The sequence below is a fragment of the Felis catus genome, chromosome A2 (assembly GCF_018350175.1).
Source record: "Felis catus isolate Fca126 chromosome A2, F.catus_Fca126_mat1.0, whole genome shotgun sequence".
Taxonomy (NCBI): Eukaryota; Metazoa; Chordata; class Mammalia; order Carnivora; family Felidae; genus Felis; species Felis catus.
The window spans coordinates 139589613-139610352 of record NC_058369.1 but is presented as its reverse complement, the minus strand read 5'-3'; the positions used below and the strand labels follow the sequence as shown (position 1 = coordinate 139610352).

Genomic DNA, 20740 nt, shown 5'->3' with positions numbered 1-20740 from the left:
TCCTTCAGTGCCTCTTACTGATATTACCATATTGCATTTCCCACCTCCATCTTTCCAAATCCTACCTAGGCTTCAAGATTACTTTAAGTTTGCGTATTTCCTTGGTAGTCTCACCCAGGAATTATCTCAGTATTCATTAAACTACTGTATCACTTAGGTTCTGCTGTGCACAATTCTTTTGAATTTGGTCTCATTTACTGTGCTCCTGACTTCTTTTTACTATGTTTTGTTAGTGCCTTTATAGGAGGGGTGTTGTCTGCCTTTTTGTGTATCTTATCATCTCATCTGTAGCACAGTCCGCTGGACAGAATAGGGCAGTAATAAATACTAATTGAACCAAAAAAAAAAAAAAAAAAGAAAGAAAGGAAAGGGAATATTGCAGATACATGTCTTTCTTTTAAAAATACCTGAGTAAGGGGTGCCTGGGTGGCTCAGTTGGTTAAATTTCCAACTCTCCATTTTGACTTAGGTCATGATCTCACAGCCATGACGTCCATGCCCAGTGTGGAGCCTGCTTAAGATTCTCTGTCTCTCCCTCTGTCCCCACCAACACCGCTCAGGCTGTCTCTCAAAAAACAAAACAAAACAAAAACAAACAAACAAAAAAACCTGAGTAATAAATTACTATTTTGCATTTAGTGTTTCAGTGCATTGTTGATATAAATTATACATTTCACAAGTATTTTTAAATCATGTGTGTTAGTGGTTTTGATTAAACTATTAACGGGACTTAAATAAGAATAGGGGGTAAATTTTCTAATTGTTTTTTTTTTTGCTCCAAAAGTCAAGAGTATTAAACTGATCTTTAGCCAGAAAGTAAAAATATTAGAAGCAGTTGTTCTGTTATTTGTTCCAATGCCTTCAAAAGATTGTGCCTCTAATTGCTACACTTACTTATTAAAGAAAATGTGAATACAAAAAATCAGGGAAATAACTTTTAACCAAAACTGCATTCCCAGGAATATGTTAAAGCTGGTGGCATTCTTCAGGAAGATATTTCTGAAGCTTGTCTAATTTTGGGAGTTAAAAGACCCCCGGAGGAAAAATTAATGTCTAAGAAGACTTATGCATTCTTCTCCCACACAATAAAGGCTCAGGAGGCCAACATGGGCTTGTTGGATGAGATTCTAAGAAAGGTAACTAGTGACCAGTAATCATAAATGTTAACACAGAAACAATATTTCTTTTTACTTTTAAATGTCAAGTGGCGTTTTAGTTTTCTTTCAGCATCTAGGGAATACATCATGTTATTCACCTCCGTAGGAAAGGTGGTCTATGAGTTAGTGCTAGAATGGCTCTGCTTCTTTTAGGGCTCCTCTGCTGTGCAAGTTTGGAATTTGTAATAAGAGAAACCAAACATATTTCATTCTTTTTGTATTTTCAAACAGAAATAATGATAAAATTGTTCCCCCCAAACGATTAGCAGTCTATAAGGCCAATTGGTCAGATATTACCAAGTAGAATTTTATTGCTGAAAAGAGCCTCAGGAATCGTATAATCCACTTCTGTCATCTTTCAGATGGAGCCCCGAGAGGCAAAGTGACTCAACTGAGGTTGCACAGCTCTGTAGGGCCAAACCTGGATTGGGGATTACTTTTACATTTATTAACATTCGTATAGGAAAAAAAATCAATTTTCGAGATACAAATACTATGGAAAAACTATCAGGTGTTTAAAATATAGAGTATTCATTCAACAAATATTTGCTTAGTGTCTGCAATGTGTCTGATACTGTTCACTGCAATGGCAATAAAGTAACTGTCTTTATAGAGCTTACATTCTAGGGGGAGGAGACAGATGATGCATATATAAATAAGACATCTCATCTGTCACTTGGAGATATGTGTGATGGAGATAAATATGATACAGAAGGAGAAAAGGGGTGCTGGGCACCGCGGGTGGTGATAGTTTAAATCGGATGATCAGGGAGAGCCTCACTGCAAATCTGGCATTGAGCAAAAATTTGAAGGAGGTGAAGGATTAAGTCTTATCCATTGGAGAAGAGACTTCCAAGCAGAAAGCAGAGTAGTGCAAAGTCCTGAGGGTCTGGCTGAGCAGAGGGTTAGAGTAAATCATGCTCTGAAGTTCTTATTCAGCTTGCTGTGTGGATAATATCGGAGGTGGAAGGAGAAAATTGGCAAGATTGTTAGTCTAGATTAGTATGGGTGCCAGGTTACAAAAGACAGTGGCTCACATGAGGGAGGTGGAAATGGAGGTAGTGATACACAGATCAGTATTCAGTGTGTTTGAGAGATCAGATCCTGCAGAAGTTACTGGTGAAATGAATGTGCAGTATGAGAGAAAGTGGAACTGGAGAGGAGTCCAAGGTTTTGGCCTGAGCAGTTTGAAGGTTGCCACAGACTGAGATGATGCTAGTGCAAGAGGAAGCAGGCTTGGGTGGGAGGATCAGGAGTTGAGTTCAGGGCCTGTTGAGTCCAATTTGTCCCTTAGACATTTAAGGAGATTTTAGATTTTAGACGTTCAATTTTAAGGAGATACTGAGACGGCTGTTGATACGAGTTTGTAGCTCAGGAGGGTGGCTCCTCCTGAGACACATGTTGTGGTCAGAGACTTGATGGCATCTAAGAACATGAGACTGGATGAGGGTAGGTAGTGAGTGTGGGTAGAGAAGGCCAATGTCCAGGTCCTGGGGTAAGGATGTTAGAGCATTAGAAACGAGACAGGAATCTGCGAATAGGCAGAGGACAGGAGACTTTACAAACAGTAAAAGCCATAGAGGAAATGTGTTTCGTAAAGGCCTATGGCATACATTCCTACTAACTTCAAATATGCTAGACCTTGGCTAGTTAATTGCCAGTGGTTCTGAAGAACGAGTTCAAAAAAGTGATTAATGGAAATAATATTATAAGAGGAAGGTTTCACTTAAGTAGGTAAACTCCTTAAAAAGTACTTCAGAAATTTTGTTGCTATATGAACTTTTGTTCATTACAAGAGAATTAATAGAAGCAGAATAGGCATGGCTGCTTTTTGGCAACATTTTGTAACCAATTATTTAGAGTTGGATGAATCTTAAACATTCTGAAATTCAGGCACTTGGTAAAAATCATAAGGTATTTAAGGAAATATAATGGCTGTTTAAAGCATTCTGTAATTACAGTGTGTCAATAGCTTTTAACCATGAATTGACAGGACATTCCTGAGAGGGAAGGTTCCCAAAGACAGGGAAGAATGTGGTTTTAATGAAGCTGAGAAAGTGAAAAGCAGGCTGTATGTACTACTACTTTGTGAATAAAGCTTATTTGTAAAAGGATGGGGAGAGAGAAAAGAGGGAAGGAGGAAGGAAGGAAGGTAGAGAGGGAAAGAATGAGAGATTTGTGTGTACGGACTTGAGAGGGGTTGTTGTTACTTTTTAGGTAGGAAGGCGCAGTGTACACAGGGATGATGCAGGAAGAGAAAGTTCAAGAGTGGTCTGGGAGGACACGGGAAAAGCTGGGATCCAGTTCGCAGAGATTTGCCTTAGGAGGGACTTGTTTTCTTTGAGGCTAGAAGGATAGATATGGGGATGAATGGGGCTATAGATATATCCGTGGATGCTGCTGGCCTAGGAGAGGAATTGATGCCTTTCCTGTTTCATTAACTACCATCAAGGAGCACTAGGCACTCTGCTAGGACCATTCTTTCATCTCAAATCATAAACCTATTATTGGTTTGTGACCCAGCATTTTCTAAATAGTTCATGGTGCACCTAATGGTAACTTATAAAGTCTAGTGAAGACATATTTTATAAGAGGAAGAAATGTGAAAATTTACTTGCTCGTATATGTGCTTACTCATTGATATGAAGCTGGATGGGTCTGAGTCAAAGTCTTTTATTCTTTCTTCAGGAAATCCGACTGATCGATTATGAGAAAATGGTGGATCATAGAGGAATACGGGTAGTGGCATTTGGACAGTGGGCCGGTGTAGCAGGTAGGTATGCCAGGGTTTTACATCACTCACTTTCTGAATTTGCCTGGGGGTGTAACTAGGTGTTTTCCTTTTTTCTGTGGCAAGGGCATGAAAGTGTTCATTTCCACCCACTAAAAATAAACATGGGTGTGTGCCTAAGGGTGATGAATATTAGGGGAATAAAATAAGAAGGTAAATCATTAAATACCTTCATTACAAAAGTTAAAAAAGAAAAATCAGGGAAAAGGAGAACAACTATGAATAGGGTCTGGCTTTTCCGGTAGTTCTGTCTGGAAGACTAGGAGAGGTCAGTTTGGTGATGAGAAATTATGGAGAGGAATAAAGGGGGGAAGGAAGGGAAAAGGTACAGGGGTAGGAACCAAGAGAGGAACAGTTTAGAAAGAATAAGAGCTGTAGTTTGGGGGAAACTACACTTGACTTTTGTCCCATTAGTACTTTGAACCTTCTTTAGTTGAGAAAACATCACCTTATGTTATAACCATGCATCGGATTAGACTACTTGAAGGTCTGTACTTGTTAAGACAAGCAGACAGAAAAGTTGTGGGGATATAGGACAGGAAGACACCATCAGCCACCCTAACCTAATTGACAGTTATTGAGTACTCACCCAGATGGCCCATATGCTGGGTCACAAAACAATTCTAAATAAACATAAAATGTTTGAAATCATCAAGTATGTGCTCTGACTATAATAAAGTCGATTTTGAAATAATAATAGAAAGATATTTAGAAAATTTCTAGATATTTGGAAGATAAGCAATATATTTTTGAATAACCCATAAGTCAAGAAGGAATCACAGAAAAATTAGAAAATATTTTGAGGGTGCCTGGGTGGCTTGGTCGGTTAAGCGTCCGACTTTGGCTCAGGTCATGATCTCACGGTCCGTGAGTTCGAGCCCTGTGTCGGGCTCTGTGCTGACAGCTCAGAGCCTGGAGCCTGTTTCGGATTCTGTGTCTCCCTCTCTCTCTGCTCCTCCCCTGTTCATGCTCTGTCTCTCTCTGTCTCGAAAATAAATAAACGTTAAAAAAAATAAAAAAAAAAAAGAAAATATTTTGAATTGAATGAAAATTTAAAACAGCATACCAAAATTGATGAGGTGCAAATAAAATGATGCTTATAAGGAAATTCTTAGCATTTGGTGCTTTTATTAGAGAAGAAGAAAGTCCAAATTAGTGATCTAAACTTCCATCTTACAAAGCAAGAAAATGAAGAAGTAATTAAACCCAAAGCAAATACAAGGAAAAGAATAATAAAGATAAGAGGGGAAATCAGTGAAATCTAAAGCTAGTCATTTTTAAGCAAATAAATAAAATTGTTAGGCCTCCAGTTAGACTGATTAAAAAAAATAGAGAAAGAGAGTGAAGCCACAATTTACCAGTATTAGGAATACAGGAGGGGTCATCACTATACATCCTATAGACATTAAAAGGGTAAGAAAATATTATGAATAGACCAATTAATTTGACAATGTTGGTCAAATAGACAAATCCCTGAAGGACAGAAATTACCAAATCCAACTCAAGAAGAAATAAAAAACTTGAATATCAATGTACAAAAGAAATTCTAATCATAGGCATTTATCAAGAGAAATGAATAATTTTTTTTGTAAATACTTATTTCTAGTAGCTTCGTTCATAATAGCCTAGAGACAATCCAAATGTCCATCAGCAGAGGAATGGTTAAATAAATTGTGATATATCCATAAAATAGAAAACTCCTTCATCAATAAAAATAGGTCAACTACTAATACACTCAATTATGTATGAATTTCAAAAACATTATGCTGAGTCAAAGCAGACACAAAAAAGAGTATATACTTATAATTTCATTTATATGAAACTGTAGAAGTAACTATTCTCTACAGAGAGAAATGAGGTGAGTGGTTTTCTGGGGCAAAGGGTTGGAGAGGACTGAATGGGGTGTTGGAAATATTCTATATCTTGATTAGGTCAGTGATAATATGGGCGTGTACATATGTTCACAGTTATCAAATGATACATTTTAAATTGGTGTGTTTTATTGAATATAAATTACTCTTTTAAAAGTTGACTTAAGAAAAAAGATCAAAGAACATTTCAAAGAGATACAGAGAGGGCAAGTTATGTTCCTAAAAAGAAGGGGAGAATGGATGATGAGGTCTTTGCTATGAGTATGCTGAGTTTTCGTTGTTTGAATCCAAATTGAAAAATCCATGAGGTAGTTGATTAGTTCTTGAAGCGAAATGTCTGTGTTAGAGATACAGACTTGGGGTCAGCAGCATACAGAGTACTTGAAATTTAGGACTGGATGAGACTAGCTAAGGAAAAAAATGTAGAGATTGAAGAGAATAAGGCCCTGGACAGAATCCTGAGGCTGATTAAGGTATAAAGAAAGGGCAGGGGACAATAGTTTAAAAGAAATGGGCAGGGGAAGAGGCACCTACAGATGTGGGAGGAAAGTTTTCAAGTCAGAGATGCTAAGGGAAGAGAGGGTTCTAATAAGGAGGGATTCCATGTTGCCAAATATCTCTGACAAGTAAGTCAAGATCTGACAATTGTCCACTGAGTTTAATTAACTATTTAGGTCACTAAAATTGCTGACAGCGGTCACAGGTAGGGCCCATGGTGACCTCGTTTTGCTTGTTCATTAGTTTTGGTTCAAGAGGAATGTAAGTGTCTTTAAATGTTGACAAGAGTGAACTAATAGGGAGGGATAGTGAAAGAAATAGTAATTCAAGAGTGAATTCCTTAGAGAAGGAATGGGAAGAGATGGGATCTGGAGCAAAGGTGGAGAGATTAACCTTAGAGAAGAAGACGGACACTCTTTCCATTCTGGCAGATGGAAAGTGGAAGGGATAGATAGAGATGCAGCTGAGTTAGTACTTTTGATGGCCGCAAGTTGAGAGGATGGGTAAGGTGACCACCGGGGCCCCTTCCAAATCTGAGATGCTGTGGTCTGTGCTTCCTCAGAGCACCGAGCAGGTTGGAGAATGGTCAGAGAAAACAGCTTCAGCTCCTCCCGACTAATGGTTTTTCTGTTGGTCTGATTCTGCAATAGGGATGATCAACATTTTACATGGAATGGGGTTAAGGCTCCTTGCTTTGGGACATCACACACCTTTTATGGTGAGATGTGTATTTTGTTTATCATTTTGAAAATACATATCACACTTTAAGAACAGGTAAATGTCTCAGGATGTAGACTAATTTGAATTCGTGTGTGCTTGCTTTCAGCACATTGGCATGGCTCATAACTACAGGAACAGCAGTCAGGCTGTGCAAGCCATCCGCGATGCCGGCTATGAAATATCTCTGGGTTTGATGCCAAAGTCGATAGGGCCCTTGACATTTGTGTTCACAGGGACTGGTAATGTATCTAAGGTAACTTCTCAGATACTTCTAAGAATATCAGCTTTCTGTAAAGCAGTCAAAACTCTGAGACTAACCCAAAGGATGTGAGGATTTTAGGGATATTTTAGAGCCCTGCTTTTTGGATGAGTGGGCATTCTGTTTTTGGTACTTTTCTTACCTATGTACTTTTCCCACAGTAAGAGAGAAGTGATGGTCCAAACTCATTTTCTTTGCTCTTGGTTGACTCCAAGCTGTCAGGGGTTTTGAATGCTTTTTCTTTTTAAAGGGATAAGTCATTGTTAACGGTATAAAGGTCTGTTCTTAGAGAGGTCTGTTTTACCTTCGTCACTGTGTTGTCCAAAAGTTTGGAATTGACCACAGGATGTAAACTCTTTTAAATGACTTGGGGTTTTGCCAGTAAGATTTTAGAAAGCCTGATTTAGGATTGTAATTCATACTGTCTTCCTTTTGGGGTGGTTTTGAGAAGACACTTGTGATCCCCCAGAGAAACTTGTAATTGTAAAAGAGATCTTTCAATGAAAATATTTTACAAACAGGACATCACTATTTGTATTATACTGTGAGATAGCCATCTATTTTTTTTTTCCTAGGAAATATAATTCCCTCACTTGAAATAATTCTGCAGTGGAGTAAACATAAATAGGAATATTTTGTTATGTTTTCATTTCTAAGCACCCTTGTGTCTCCTCTGGGTAACTTAAATAAAAAAAAGTAAAAGTAAAGCTCCTTCCAATTAATGCTGTTTCATTAATAAAATAAATAAAAACTGGTTTGTAGGCTGTGTGCCAGAAGCTTACCTGTACTTCTGGGTTGCAATCCTCGCTGTAGGGCAGGACAAGTGGAGCTGTGTAATTGTGGGGAAAGCGAATTGGAATCCTTGCGGGAAACCATTGCTATTGTCCTATTGATTTTTAGATTTGTACTCATGCATTATTTATAGGGAGCCCAAGAAATCTTCAATGAGTTACCTTGTGAATATGTGGAGCCACACGAATTAAAAGAAGTTTCCCAAAATGGAGGTAAGGGGGAGGAGGATGACTGCATGTATCTTTTACTGTTTTTAACAGTTTCTGTGTTATCATATTTTATCACCATAAACCTTTATCATTTGTCACCTACTTTACTCATTTCTTTCTCTTCTGCAAGACCTGAGAAAAGTCTATGGGACGGTGTTAAGTCGCCATCATCATCTTGTCAGGAAAACAGATGGTGTGTATGATCCTGTAGAGTATGACAAATATCCTGAGCGCTACATAAGTCGTTTTAATACTGATGTGAGTATCACACTCTGCCTCTGAGTTGGTTGCTCATAACACACTATTGTTAGGTTGTTTTCAAGGAGAAAAATTATGAATGTATATATTGTTTTTCAGTTCCCCATAATGACTCGTGACTCCTTTGGGTTGGCCTTAGGGGTTGTTGGCTTTTATTGATGTTTGGAGTGGCCTTTGCTTAAGTGGTTTTGCTGGATATGTTCTTTGCTTCGCTGTCTCTGTTTCTACTTCAGGTCTGCATGTGCCCAATAACTCTAAACCATTTCCCATGGGGTGTTGTTTTCTGTATTTATCTTGGACTAGTTAGTACTGTTGGCAAAACACAATGTCTATGAGGTTTCATCTCAACCTAGGTTTATCCCACCTATTGTCACAAATTGCACTCATAACCCCAGCCAGCTATCTTGAGGCATGGCATTGGTTACAGGGGACTAGAGTGAAACAGCTACATAAGCAAAGACCCATCCCCACTCTACAAAAAGTTACATACAATTCAAAACCTCCTGATGGAGACACGCTGGCCTCATCTTCTAAGAAGAACAATGTATTTGTGTGTTCTGTACTCAGTGGTCATGCAAAGTCCTCCTCAAAATAAACCAAAAAACCAAAAAAATAAACCAAACAAAAAGTGCATTTACTGTGAAAAGAAATGTTTTAAATAACTTTAAGTATGTTTGAGTAACAAGATTCTAGATTCTGGTATGAAATTTAGCTGTTCTAGCGTATAGAGCATGCTATAGAGAAGAACTCTTACCTGTAGCTTGAGAATGCCTGAGATTTTTGAGAAACAAAAATTATGAAACTAGTTTCAGACTGAAAAATTAAAAATCTAGTAAATTTACATCCCTCCTCTTTTCCCCAATCACAGAAGTGTTGGTGATTGGACGCATCCTAAAACTTATAATGACCTAGTTACCATGTATGTATGCATGTAGTACATTCGTCCGTGGAGCTTACAGATGTTATCTGATTTAATCTTTACAGCATTCCTTTGAGGAATGGGGTACGTATTATCCCCATCTGGCAGGTAAGGAAAGTAGAGCCTAGAGAAGTTGAGGTAGTGTGATGTAGATCACACTCCTGGTGGTTGAGCTGGAAATAGAGTACTAGGTTGCTTGATTCTGTCCTTTCCTTTTTCTTGGCCATGCATTACATTAGAGAACAGAAATATTAATGCATTTATGTTCACATATTTCTCTATCATGGAATAATTCTGGGTGGGTATTTATTGTCTTCACCTCACAAAGCTACCAACGACCTGGCAAATAACAAAGTCAATTAGAAGTAACATTAAATTATTTCTCATGAACTCTACTGATAGTTCTCTTTCAGCCTACTTCGTTGAAATTCGCTATTGCCTATCTTGTTGAACTTGGCACTTGCTTTACAGATTGCACCCTATACAACTTGTTTAATTAATGGAATCTACTGGGAACAAAACACCCCTCGATTACTAACTCGCCAAGATGTCCAGAGCCTCTTGGTTCCGGGCAAGTCCTCGGTTGCTGGTGTGGAAGGCTGCCCCGCATTACCACACAAGTAAGGACTTCCCTTCAGTAATGATGGCAGTTTGTAGCAGCTGGACCCACTAGTTACGGTATCATTATAGGAGATTGATGTATCACCAGATTTGACTATTAATGACTAGTTGTCTGCTTTATCTTACTTGATCTCTTGGCAGCATTTGACAGTTAACCTTCCTTCCCTCTTGAAACTCTCTTCCCTTAACTCCACACGAAGCTCAAAAGTAACCTCAGAAAGATCTGCGTCCCCAGCCCCGTCTCTCTCTAGTCTGTTACTTTTTTTTTCTCTGAAACTCACGATCATTTATTTTCCTGTGTTTATGATTTTTCTCCCTCCTATTAAAATTTAATCTCCTTAAGGATAGCGGCCCTATTTATCTTGGCTTCAAGTACCCAGTACGTTGCCTGACATGTAATTTGCATTCAAATAATTATTAAATGTTGAGTATATAATTAATCAATAAATATTTGTGAATGCTTCATCTGCCTTGCACTCTGCTAAGCTAAAGGACAGAGAAAATATATGATTGCTGCCCTCAGGCATGTAGCTGGCAAGAAGCAAATGTCAAGAGAATGCGAGGAACAATAAATAGCACAAGAATTGAGAAGAAACTGGGAACACTGGGCTCAGCAAGGCTTGAAAGGGAGGACTGAGGGGAAAGAGAATTTCAAGTGATAGGATTGGTGCCTGATAAATACGGAACCACCAAAGCACAATTTAAGGCACAGCGAGTTAAGACATTAGCTCTAGTGCAGGGTTTATAAAGGCAAGTGGTAGTTGGAGACTGGGCAGGGAATTTTTGGTCAACCACTAAAGGATTTCAAAAGCTGGGCTGAGGCTTTTGTTCTTAATTCTAGAGGTTTCCCTGTATTAACATGGAAAATTCCGTAGTAGCTCTATAAGCACAGACTCATCCCCACTGTACCAAAAGTTACCTACAATTCCGAACCTTCCGAGGGGGCACACTGACCTCACCTTATATGAAGAACAATGTATCTGTGTGTTCTGTAATCATTGGTCATGCAATGACCCTCAGAACAAACCTTGTGCCACCAAGCAGAGTGCAGACAGTGTCATCAAATATTCATAAGTTATTTAGAGCTGGCTAAATAGGTTAACTTTAACTAGGCTGTTTGCTGTGATTTCTCTAGGGAAGGGGTTTTCCACTTTGATTTTTTTCTCATCCCCCTCTTTTTCTCCTTATTTTTGTGTGTGGAGACTAAAACTCATCTTGGGAAGACTGTCTATATCCTAGAAGGATACAGTGTCCTGAACAGTGAAGTGTAGGGAAAAAAGCTGAAGAACCCAGGAAATATTTGGCATCCACACTGAAAGTTGTTCCAAGCACCTTTCACTTCTATTCATTTTTAATCTTGTTGAGAATTCCACACTTTCATCTGAGTGTTGATGTTATTTTCAGACTTGTGGCAATATGTGACATTTCAGCTGACACAGGAGGATCTATAGAGTTTATGACTGAATGTACGACGATAGAACATCCCTTTTGTATGTATGATGCAGACCAGCATATTATTCATGACAGGTAAGTTTGCTGGGGCTGCAGATGATAAGAGACACATAATAATACATCACTTACTTACCTTGGTATAGTAGTTTAAAGTATTCAGTATTTTACATTTTTATGAAGGCTATGCAAATACCAGAGATATGCTCAAACATATTAAAAAATTTGGTAAAAAAAAACAACAACATGCAAATTCAAACACTTAAATACATGCACACTATATTTAAATGGGAGATGGGTGGCTGAAGAAGGGAGGTTTTGGTTGAAAAGTCTTGTTTCTTTTCTTACACACTTTGATACCCAGCTTTAAATTATTATGACACAAATGCAATGGTTTAGGCATCTGGGAAAGTAAGAGCTTACAGATAACACTGTATACATCTGAATAAAGCATCTCACTTCTCCTAGTGTCGAAGGCTCGGGGATTCTGATGTGTTCCATTGACAATCTGCCAGCACAGCTTCCAATTGAAGCTACAGAATACTTTGGAGACATGCTTTACCCTTACGTTGAAGAAATGGTAAGCTGACTGGCAGCATCCACAGCAATTCTGTGGCTTTCAACAGAACTGCAGCGTGGTCCTAGGGATGTCTGGTCTTCTATATCTAAGAAATCTGTTGTAAAATGGAAGGCCAGCCCTCCCTCAAAAGTATTTATAGACACTCTTTTATATATTCTGCTAGCTTGTCTCATGGGGAATAGAATTATATAACTGCCTTCATAGTGAATTATAATAGCATTTATCTTCCATTATTCATATTTTGTTAAGAAAGTGGCCTGTGGGGTAAGATTTTCCTTTTTCTCACTCTTCCTGCCGTCTAGGTCAATGCATGTGAGAACATTCTTACTGTGCTGTGATTAATAGATTTGAAAAATCAGAAATACAGAGACTTATTGGATGTTAGTCACTAATGCTTCGTTAAGTGACAGCTTTTGTTGTGGTCGTGCATTTTTCACTGTAATCAATGATCGACTGCCGAAATACCGTGCTCTCTAAATTCCATTTCGTTTGCCAAAGATAAGCACTCTTATTTCAGTGTTTATCTTTCTTTTTTTTTTAAGAGAGAGAGGGAGAGTGTGCACACGAGTGGGAGAGAGAGGCAGCAGGAGAGAGAAGCTTAAGCATAGAGCCCGAGGTGGGGCTCGATCCCGCCACCCTGGGATCATGACCCGAGCCCAAATCGAGAGTCAGACACTCAACTGACTGATCCACCCAGGCACCCCCAGTATTTATTTTAAGCGTTCATACTCGCTTTCTCTGTTGAGAATTTCTATCTTTTCATACCTTATGAATGTACTGTTCTTTATCACATAGTCATAGTTAGAAAAGCCACTTTATAGTCTTTGCATCATATTTCCCAGTTTCTGGGTCAGCTTGGGGTTGAACTTTTATTGATTGTCTTTTCCCTTGAAAATGGGTCAAGTCATAGTTTCCTGGTTTTCTCCAGTTGAATAATTTTGGAGTGTGTCATGGGTGATGTGGATAGCTATGCTGTGGAGATTCTGGATCGTTACATTTCTCTTCAAAATGTTGATTTTTTGTGTGTTTTAGCAGACATTTAATTTGGCTAGCTTTAAATTGAAAACTCTGTCTCACCTGAGGTGGGGAGTAGCTCAAATAAAAGTTCAGCTCTTTGCTTTCCTTGGGCTATTTGTCCTGCAGATGCTCAGTTTGGGGGTTATCCTGAGACTCGGAATAGGGTTCACATGAAAGTTGGACTTCGCTTTTTCCGAATCTGTGCCCTCTGCCATCCCCCCTCACATTCTGGAGGCTGTGGTTGCTCTGGTTCCATTCCTGTTTTTAGATCAGAAAGTAGTGAGCTGGCTGCGTGTTTCTATGTCTTTGCACCACGTTGCCCATCCTGGGCAGTGCCAAAGGCTGGGCAAAGGAAACTACTGTGATGGTTATTTCTTCCAAGTTTTGACGCTCCTCCAAAAACTGCCAGCTATTTTTTCATTCTTGGAAGCCCTCAAGTAGTTGGTTTTGTTTGTATTTTGTCCAGAGTTTGTAGTTGTTATCTGCAGGAGGAATGGTCCATTAGAACTCCCCAGAGGCCTAAGATGAAATGCGCCAGTCATAATACATAGAATCAACTGGACTCTAGTAGACTTTTGGAGTATGTAGAAGAGCTGTTGGTGAGCCTTTGGCTTTAATTCATCTCTTTGAATGCTTAAATTATGTGTTTTCGGTGCAACTCTTCCTCTATATGGGCCTGGTTTGTCTTGTGGATGGATTTGACTGTTAATTTCTTGAAATGTGTTTTTGTATGGCTGCTCTAATATCACTTACCACTTAAAAAAGTTGTTATAAGCCATTTCAACTCACAAATTACTACGTTTCAAAACTTCAGTTATAAGTATATTTCCATTGGACCCTACAACAGCTTTTCATTCTTATTTGTCTTTAATCAAAATTGCCATTCATTGGGGTGCCTGGGTGAGTCAACTGAGCATGTGACTCTTGATTTTGGCTCAGGTCATCATCTCATGATCTTGTAGGTTCGAGCCCCACATCAGGCTCTGCGCCGACAGCGTGGAGCCTGCTTAGAATTCTTTTTCCTCTCTCTCTGCCCCTCCCCTGCTCCCTCTCTCTCTGTCTCTCTCTGTCTCTCAAAATAAATAATAAACATTAAAAATGTATTCATCCAGTAGAGTTGATCTCATATAGATACTAGGAGAAAAGCAAGCCAGTTTAATGAATTACCGGTAAAGTGTGATTCAGGGTTAGCCTATGTACTTGATGGGGGATAAGTACATTGATTAAATATTTTTATTAAAGAACAATATATATTTTTACATTATATAATAGCATGAAAATTAAAGTGTCACATATAAGTGATACATAAGTATACAGCATGTTAAATTACCACAAAGACACCCGTGTGAACACTATGTAGATTAAAAAAAAAAGCAATGTTAGCATTCCAGAAATCCCCTTATACCCCTCCCTCTACTGTCCCAGCTCTCCTTTCAAAAGATAACTACTATCGGGGTGCCTGGGTGGCTCAGTCAGTTGAGCTTCCGACTTCGGCTTAGGTCATGATCTCACGGTCTATGAGTTTGAGACCCGCGTCAGGCTCTGTGCTGACAGCTCAGAGCCTGGAGCCTGCTTCAGATTCTGTGTCCCCTTCTCTCTCTGCCCCATCCCTGCTTGTGCTCTGTCTCTCTCTGTCTTTCAAAAATGAATAAACGTTAAAAAAAATTGTATTAAAAAATTTTTTTTTAACGTTTATTCATTTTTGAGACAGAGAGAGACAGAGCATGAACAGGGGAGGGGCAGAGAGAGAGGGAGACACAGAATCTGAAACAGGCTCCAGGCTCTGAGCTGTCAGCACAGAGCCAGACACGGGGCTCGAACTCACAGACTGTGAGATCATAACCTGAGCTGCAGTCGGACGCTTAACCGACCAAGCCACCCAGGCGCCCCCAAAAAAATAAAAAAAAAAAAGATACCTACTATCTTGACTTGTATGTATGGATTAGTTTTGCCTTTTGGGGGGAAAATTTTATTTTATTTTTTGACAGTATTCATCAAAGTTTAAACTCACTTCTGATAATTCCATTAAACTTCTTGGATTTGTTTATGTTCTTTGTTTTTTTTCTTGGTTTTCAGTAAATTCTTATCACTTAATATGCATGTTTTTTATTTTTATTTTTTAAATTTTTTTATTTATTTTGACAGAGAGAGAGAGAGAGAAAGGATGCATGAGTGGGGGAGGGGCAGAGAAAGAGAGGGAGAGAGAGAATACCAAGCAGGCTCTACATTGTCAGTGCAGAGCCAAACATGGGGCTCGATCCCAAGAACCGTGAGATCATGATCTGAGCCAAAACCAAGAGTTGGATACTTAACCGACTGAGCCACCCAGGTGTCCCTGCATGTTTATTTTTAATTGAATGCTGGATATTGTGTATGTAAAATTGTAGAGATGATTTGAGGCTCTTTGGATGTTGTGTAATTTTCTCCAGAGAAGATTTCCTTCGTTTCTGGCAGGGAGAAAATCACCTCAGTTCAGTGACAGAAGGGGAAAGCCAGGCTTTAGATGTTTAGAAATCTGATGTCTTTCAATTCATCATTTATTTGAAAATGCAGTCTTTCAGGATCCCAAATGAAACTCTGGCATTGACTGGGGTCCCCTTCAGCAGAACTGAAACTCCAATTTTTATTACAATATTATTTAAAGTTGGCCAAAAGCTCTTCCCAGTTTCTCTGCATCCCAGCTGCCACTTCCACATTGGCAACTACACCCATGGAAAAGTGGTGACAGATGCCAGACTCATCACTTTGGGCTTCCTTCCCCAGAATTATGGTGCAGCAAGTCTTATCTATCTTAAATTTTTTTTTTAATTTTAACTTCAGTATAGTTAACATGTAATAGTATATTATTTCATGTGTACAATGTAGTGATTCAACAATTCTAAACATTACTCAGTGCTCGTTTTGGTAAGTGTACCCTTAATCCTATTGACCTATCTCATACATCCCTTCACCCACCTTCCCCCTGGTAAGCATCTGTTTGTTCTTTATATTTAAGAGTTTATTTTTTGGTTTGTCTCCTTTTTTCCTTTGTTTGCTTAATTCCACATATGAGGAAAACCATGTGGCATTTGTCTTTCTCTGACTGACTTATTTTGCTTAGCACTATATTCTTTGATTCCATCCATGTTGTTGCAAATGACGGGATTTCATTCTTTTTTAAAAAAATTATTTATTATTTTTGAGAGAGAGAGAGAGAGAGAGAGCACACAAGCAGGGGGAGGGGCAGAGAGAGAGAGAGAGAGATACAGAGGATCTGAAGCAGGTTCTGTGCTAACAGCAGCCAGCCTGATGCGGAGCTTGAACTCACCAACTGCGAGATCATGACCTGAGCCAAAGTCAGATGCTCAATCGACTGAGCCACCCAGGCACCTAAGGATTTCATTCTTTTTTATGACTGAGTAAAATTTCAGTGTGTGTGTGTGTGTGTGTGTGTGTGTGTGTGTGTATACACCACACCTTTTTTATCCATTCGTCTATTAATGGATGTATGGGCTGCTTCCATGATTTGTCTATTATAAATAATACTGCAATAAACATAGGGGTGCGTATATCTTTTCAAATTAGTGGTGTCATATTCTTTGGGTAAATACCCAGTAGTGGATTACTGGATCATATGGTAGTTCTATTTTTAATTTTCTGAGAAACCTCCATACTGTTTTCCACAGTGGCTGCTCCAGTTTGCAATCCCATCAACAGTAACAGTGCGCAAGTGTTCCTTTTTCTCCACACCCTTCCCAGCATTTGTTGTTTCTTGTGTTTATGATTTTAGCCATTCTGACAGGTGTAAGGTGATATCTCATTGCAGTTTTGATTTGCATTCCCCTGATGATGAGTGATGTTGAGCATCTTTTCATGTGTCATGTTGACCTTCTGTATATCTTCTTTGGAGAAACGTCTGTTCATGTCTTCTGCCCATTTTTAATTGGATTATTTATTTGTTTGTTTTGGTGTTGAGTTATATAGTTCTTTATATATTTTGAATACTAAGCCTTTATGAGATAATGTCATTTGCAAATATCTTCTTCCATTCAGTAGGTTGCCTTTTAGTTCTGTTGATTGTTTCCTTTGCTGTGTAGAAATTTTTGTTTTGATGTAGTCCCAATAGTTTATTTTTGCTTTTGTTTCCCTTGCCTTAGAAGACTTATCTAGAAAAATGTTGCTATGGCCAGTGTTGGAAAAATTACTACCTGTGCTGTCTTCTAGGATTTTTGAGCTTTAGGGTATTACATGTACGTCCTTAGTGCATTTTGAGTTTATTTTTGTGTATGATGTAAGAAAGTGGTCCATTTTCATTATTTTGCATATAGCTATCTCCAAAAATCGTTTGTTGAAAAGGCTGTTTTTTTTCCCATTGGATATTCTTTCCTGCTTTGTCAAAGATTAATTGACTGTAAGATTATGGGTTTCTTTCTGGGCTCTCTATTTTGTTCTGTTGATCTGTGTGTCTATTTTTGTGCCAATAGCTTACTGTTTTGATGACAACAGCTTTGTAGTGTAACTTGAAATCTGGGATTATCATACCCCTAGTTTTGGTTTTCTTTTTTAAGATTGTTTTGGCTATTTGGGGTCTTTTGTGGTTCCATAAAAATTTTAGTATTGTTTGTTCTACTTTTATGAAAAATACTATTGGTATTTTGATAGGGATTGCATTAAACTTATAGATTGCTTGGGATAGTATGGACATTTTAATAATATTTGTTCTTCCAGTTCATGAGCATGAAATATCTTTCCATTTGTTTGTGCCATCTTCAATTTCTTTCATCAATGTTTTCTAGTTTTCATAGTACAGGTCTTTCACCTCCTAGCTTATTGCTAAGTTTAATAATAAACTCCTAAGCAGTAATAAACTCCTAAGTTTATTGCTAGATATTTTATTCTTTTTGGTGCAAAGGTAAATGGGATTTCTTAATTTCTGTTTCTGCTGCTTCATTATTAGTATATTGAAATGCAGTGGATTTGTGTACATTGATTTTGCATCCCATGACCTTACTGAATTCATGTGTCAGTTCTAGTAGTTTCTTGGTGGAGTCTCTAGAGTTTTCTATATATAGTATCATGTCATCTGCAAATAGTGGAAGTTTTGCTTCTTCCTTTTTAATTTAGATGGCTTTTATCCCTTTTTCTTATCTCATTGCTGTGGCTAGGACTTCCAGTACAATGTTAAATAAAGATGGAGAAAGTGGACATCTTTGTCTTGCTCCCAACCTTAGGGAAAAGCTCTCATTTTCCCCCCATTGAGTGTGATGTTAGCTGTGGGTTTTTCATATAGGGCCTTTATTTTGTTGAGGTATGTTCCCTCTAAACTTATCTTGTTAAGGGTTTTTATAATCAATGGATGTTGTACTTTGTCATATGTTTTCCTGCATCTATTGAAATATTCATATGATTTTTATCTTTTCTTTTGTTGATGTGATATAGCACACTGATTTGCAAATATTGAACCAAGCTTGCATCCCAGAAACAAACCCCACTTGATCATGATGAATGATTTTTTTAAATATATTTTGGATTTTATTTGCTAATATTTTGTTGAGGATTTTTAAATCTATTTTCATCAGGGATATTGGCCTGTAGTTTTTGGTTTTTTTTTTGTAGTGTGTTTATCTAGTTTTAGTATCAGGGTAATGCTGGCCTCATAGAATCAATCTGGAAGCTATACTTCCCCTTTTATTTTTTGGAATAGTTTGAGAAGACTATAGGTATTGACTCTTCTTTAAATGTTTGGTAGAATTCACCTGTGAAGCCATCTTATCTTGGACTTCTGTTTGTTGGGAGTTTTTTGATTACTTATTCAATTTCATTGCTGATAATTGGTCTGTTCAAATTTTCTGTTGCTTCCTGATTCAATTTTGGGAAGTTATATGTTCCCAAGAATTTATCCACTTCTTATAGTTTGTCTATTTGTTGGCATATAATTTTTCATAATATTTTTCATAATATTCTTTTAGTCATTTGTATTTTGTGTTGGTTGTTATTTCTCCTCTTTTATTTCTGATTTTGTTTATTTGAGTCCTCTCTGTTTCTCTCTCTCTCTGATTTTTTTTTTTTTTTTTTTTTTGGATGAGTCTGGTTAAAATTTTGTTGGTGTTTTCAAAGAACTAGTTCCTGGTTTCATTGCTCTGTTCTATTGTTTGTTGTGTTTTTGTTTGTTTCTATTTTGTTTGTTTCTGCTCTAGTATTTATTATTTCTTTCCTTCTACTGGTTTTGGGTCTTGTTTATTGTTCTTTTTCTAGCTCCTCTGAGATTTGAGATTTTTCTATTTGAGATTTTTCTTGCTTCTTGGTAATAGGCCTATATTGTTATAAACTTCCTTCTTAGAACAGCTTATGTTGCATCTCAAAGATTTTGGACCATTGTGTTTGCATTTTAATTTGTCTTCATGTATTTTTTTTTTTTTGAGAGAGAGAGAGAGAGATAGAGACAGAGAGACAGAGAGAGAGAGAGAGCGAGTAGAGGAGATGCAGAGAGAGAAAGAGACACAGAATCCAAAGCAGGCTCCAGGCTCTGAGCTCTTGGCACAGAGCACAATGCAGGGCTCGAACTCACAGACTGCAAGGTCATGACCTGAGCCAGAGTCAGATGCTCAGACTGAGCCACCCAGGCACCCCTGTCTTTGTGTACTTTTTTATTTTCTCTTTGATTTCTTCTTTGAGCTATTCATTGTTTAGCAGCTTTTTATGTAATGTCCATGCATTTGTGGTCTTTCCAGATATTTTTCTTGTGGTTGATTTCTAGTTTCATAGTGTTGTGGTCAGAAAAGATACATGGTATGAATGTGATCTTTTTGAATTTGTTGAGATTATTTTGTGGCCTAATATGTGATCTATTCTGGAGAATGTCCCATGTGCACTTGAAAATAATGTGTATTATGCTATTTTAGGATGGAATGGTCTGAACATATCTGTTAGATCCATCTGGTCCAATGTGTCATTCAAACACTGTTTCCTTGTTGAATTTCCGTTTGGATGATCTGCTCATTGATGTAATTGGGTGTTGAAGTCCCCTACTGTTGTTGTATTACTATCAATAATTTCCTTTATGTTTGTTATTAACTGCTCTATATATTTGGGTATTCCTATGTTGGGTGCATACATATTTATAATTGTTATATTTTCTTGTATTGTTTTCTGAATGATTATGTAGTGTCCTTCTTTGTCTCTTGTTACAGTCTTTGTTTTAAAGTCTTTGCTGTTCAATATAAGTATTGTTATCCCAGTTTTCACATCTGTTTGCATGATAAATTTTGTATTTCTTCACTTTCAGTCTGCATGTGTCTTTAGGTCTGATGTGAGTCTCTTGTGGGCAGTGTATAGATGGATCTTGCTTTTTTATCCATTCTGTCACCATATGTCTTTTGATTGGAGCAAATAGTCCATTTACATTCAAAGTAATTATTTATGGGTATGTATTTATTGCTATTTTGTTGTTTTATGGTTGTTTTTGAGGATCTTCTCTATTTTTTTTCTTCTTTTGCTCTTGTCTTTAATGGCTAGTTGACTTTTCCTAGTGATATATTTGGGTTCTTTCTGTTTTATTTTTTTGCATATCTATTACTGATTTTTGATTTGTGGTTTTTACTTAGTTTGTATATAACATCT

At 37.8% G+C, this 20740-nt stretch overlaps 1 protein-coding gene across 4 annotated transcripts in view; it reads left to right on the top strand.

Moving 5' to 3' along the window:
* The window catches only part of AASS (aminoadipate-semialdehyde synthase), a 147383-nt gene that overhangs the window by 97392 nt on the left and 29251 nt on the right, over nt 1–20740 (top strand). For all 4 annotated transcript variants that reach the window (XM_045052661.1, XM_019825742.2, XM_003982984.4 and 1 more), the window contains exons 3-11: nt 960–1136; nt 3846–3930; nt 6968–7035; nt 7144–7290; nt 8222–8300; nt 8428–8555; nt 9946–10094; nt 11500–11622; nt 12013–12124. In XM_045052661.1, the coding sequence (XP_044908596.1) occupies nt 960–1136; nt 3846–3930; nt 6968–7035; nt 7144–7290; nt 8222–8300; nt 8428–8555; nt 9946–10094; nt 11500–11622; nt 12013–12124 (1068 nt within the window). The remainder of the gene's footprint in view (nt 1–959; nt 1137–3845; nt 3931–6967; nt 7036–7143; nt 7291–8221; nt 8301–8427; nt 8556–9945; nt 10095–11499; nt 11623–12012; nt 12125–20740) is intronic.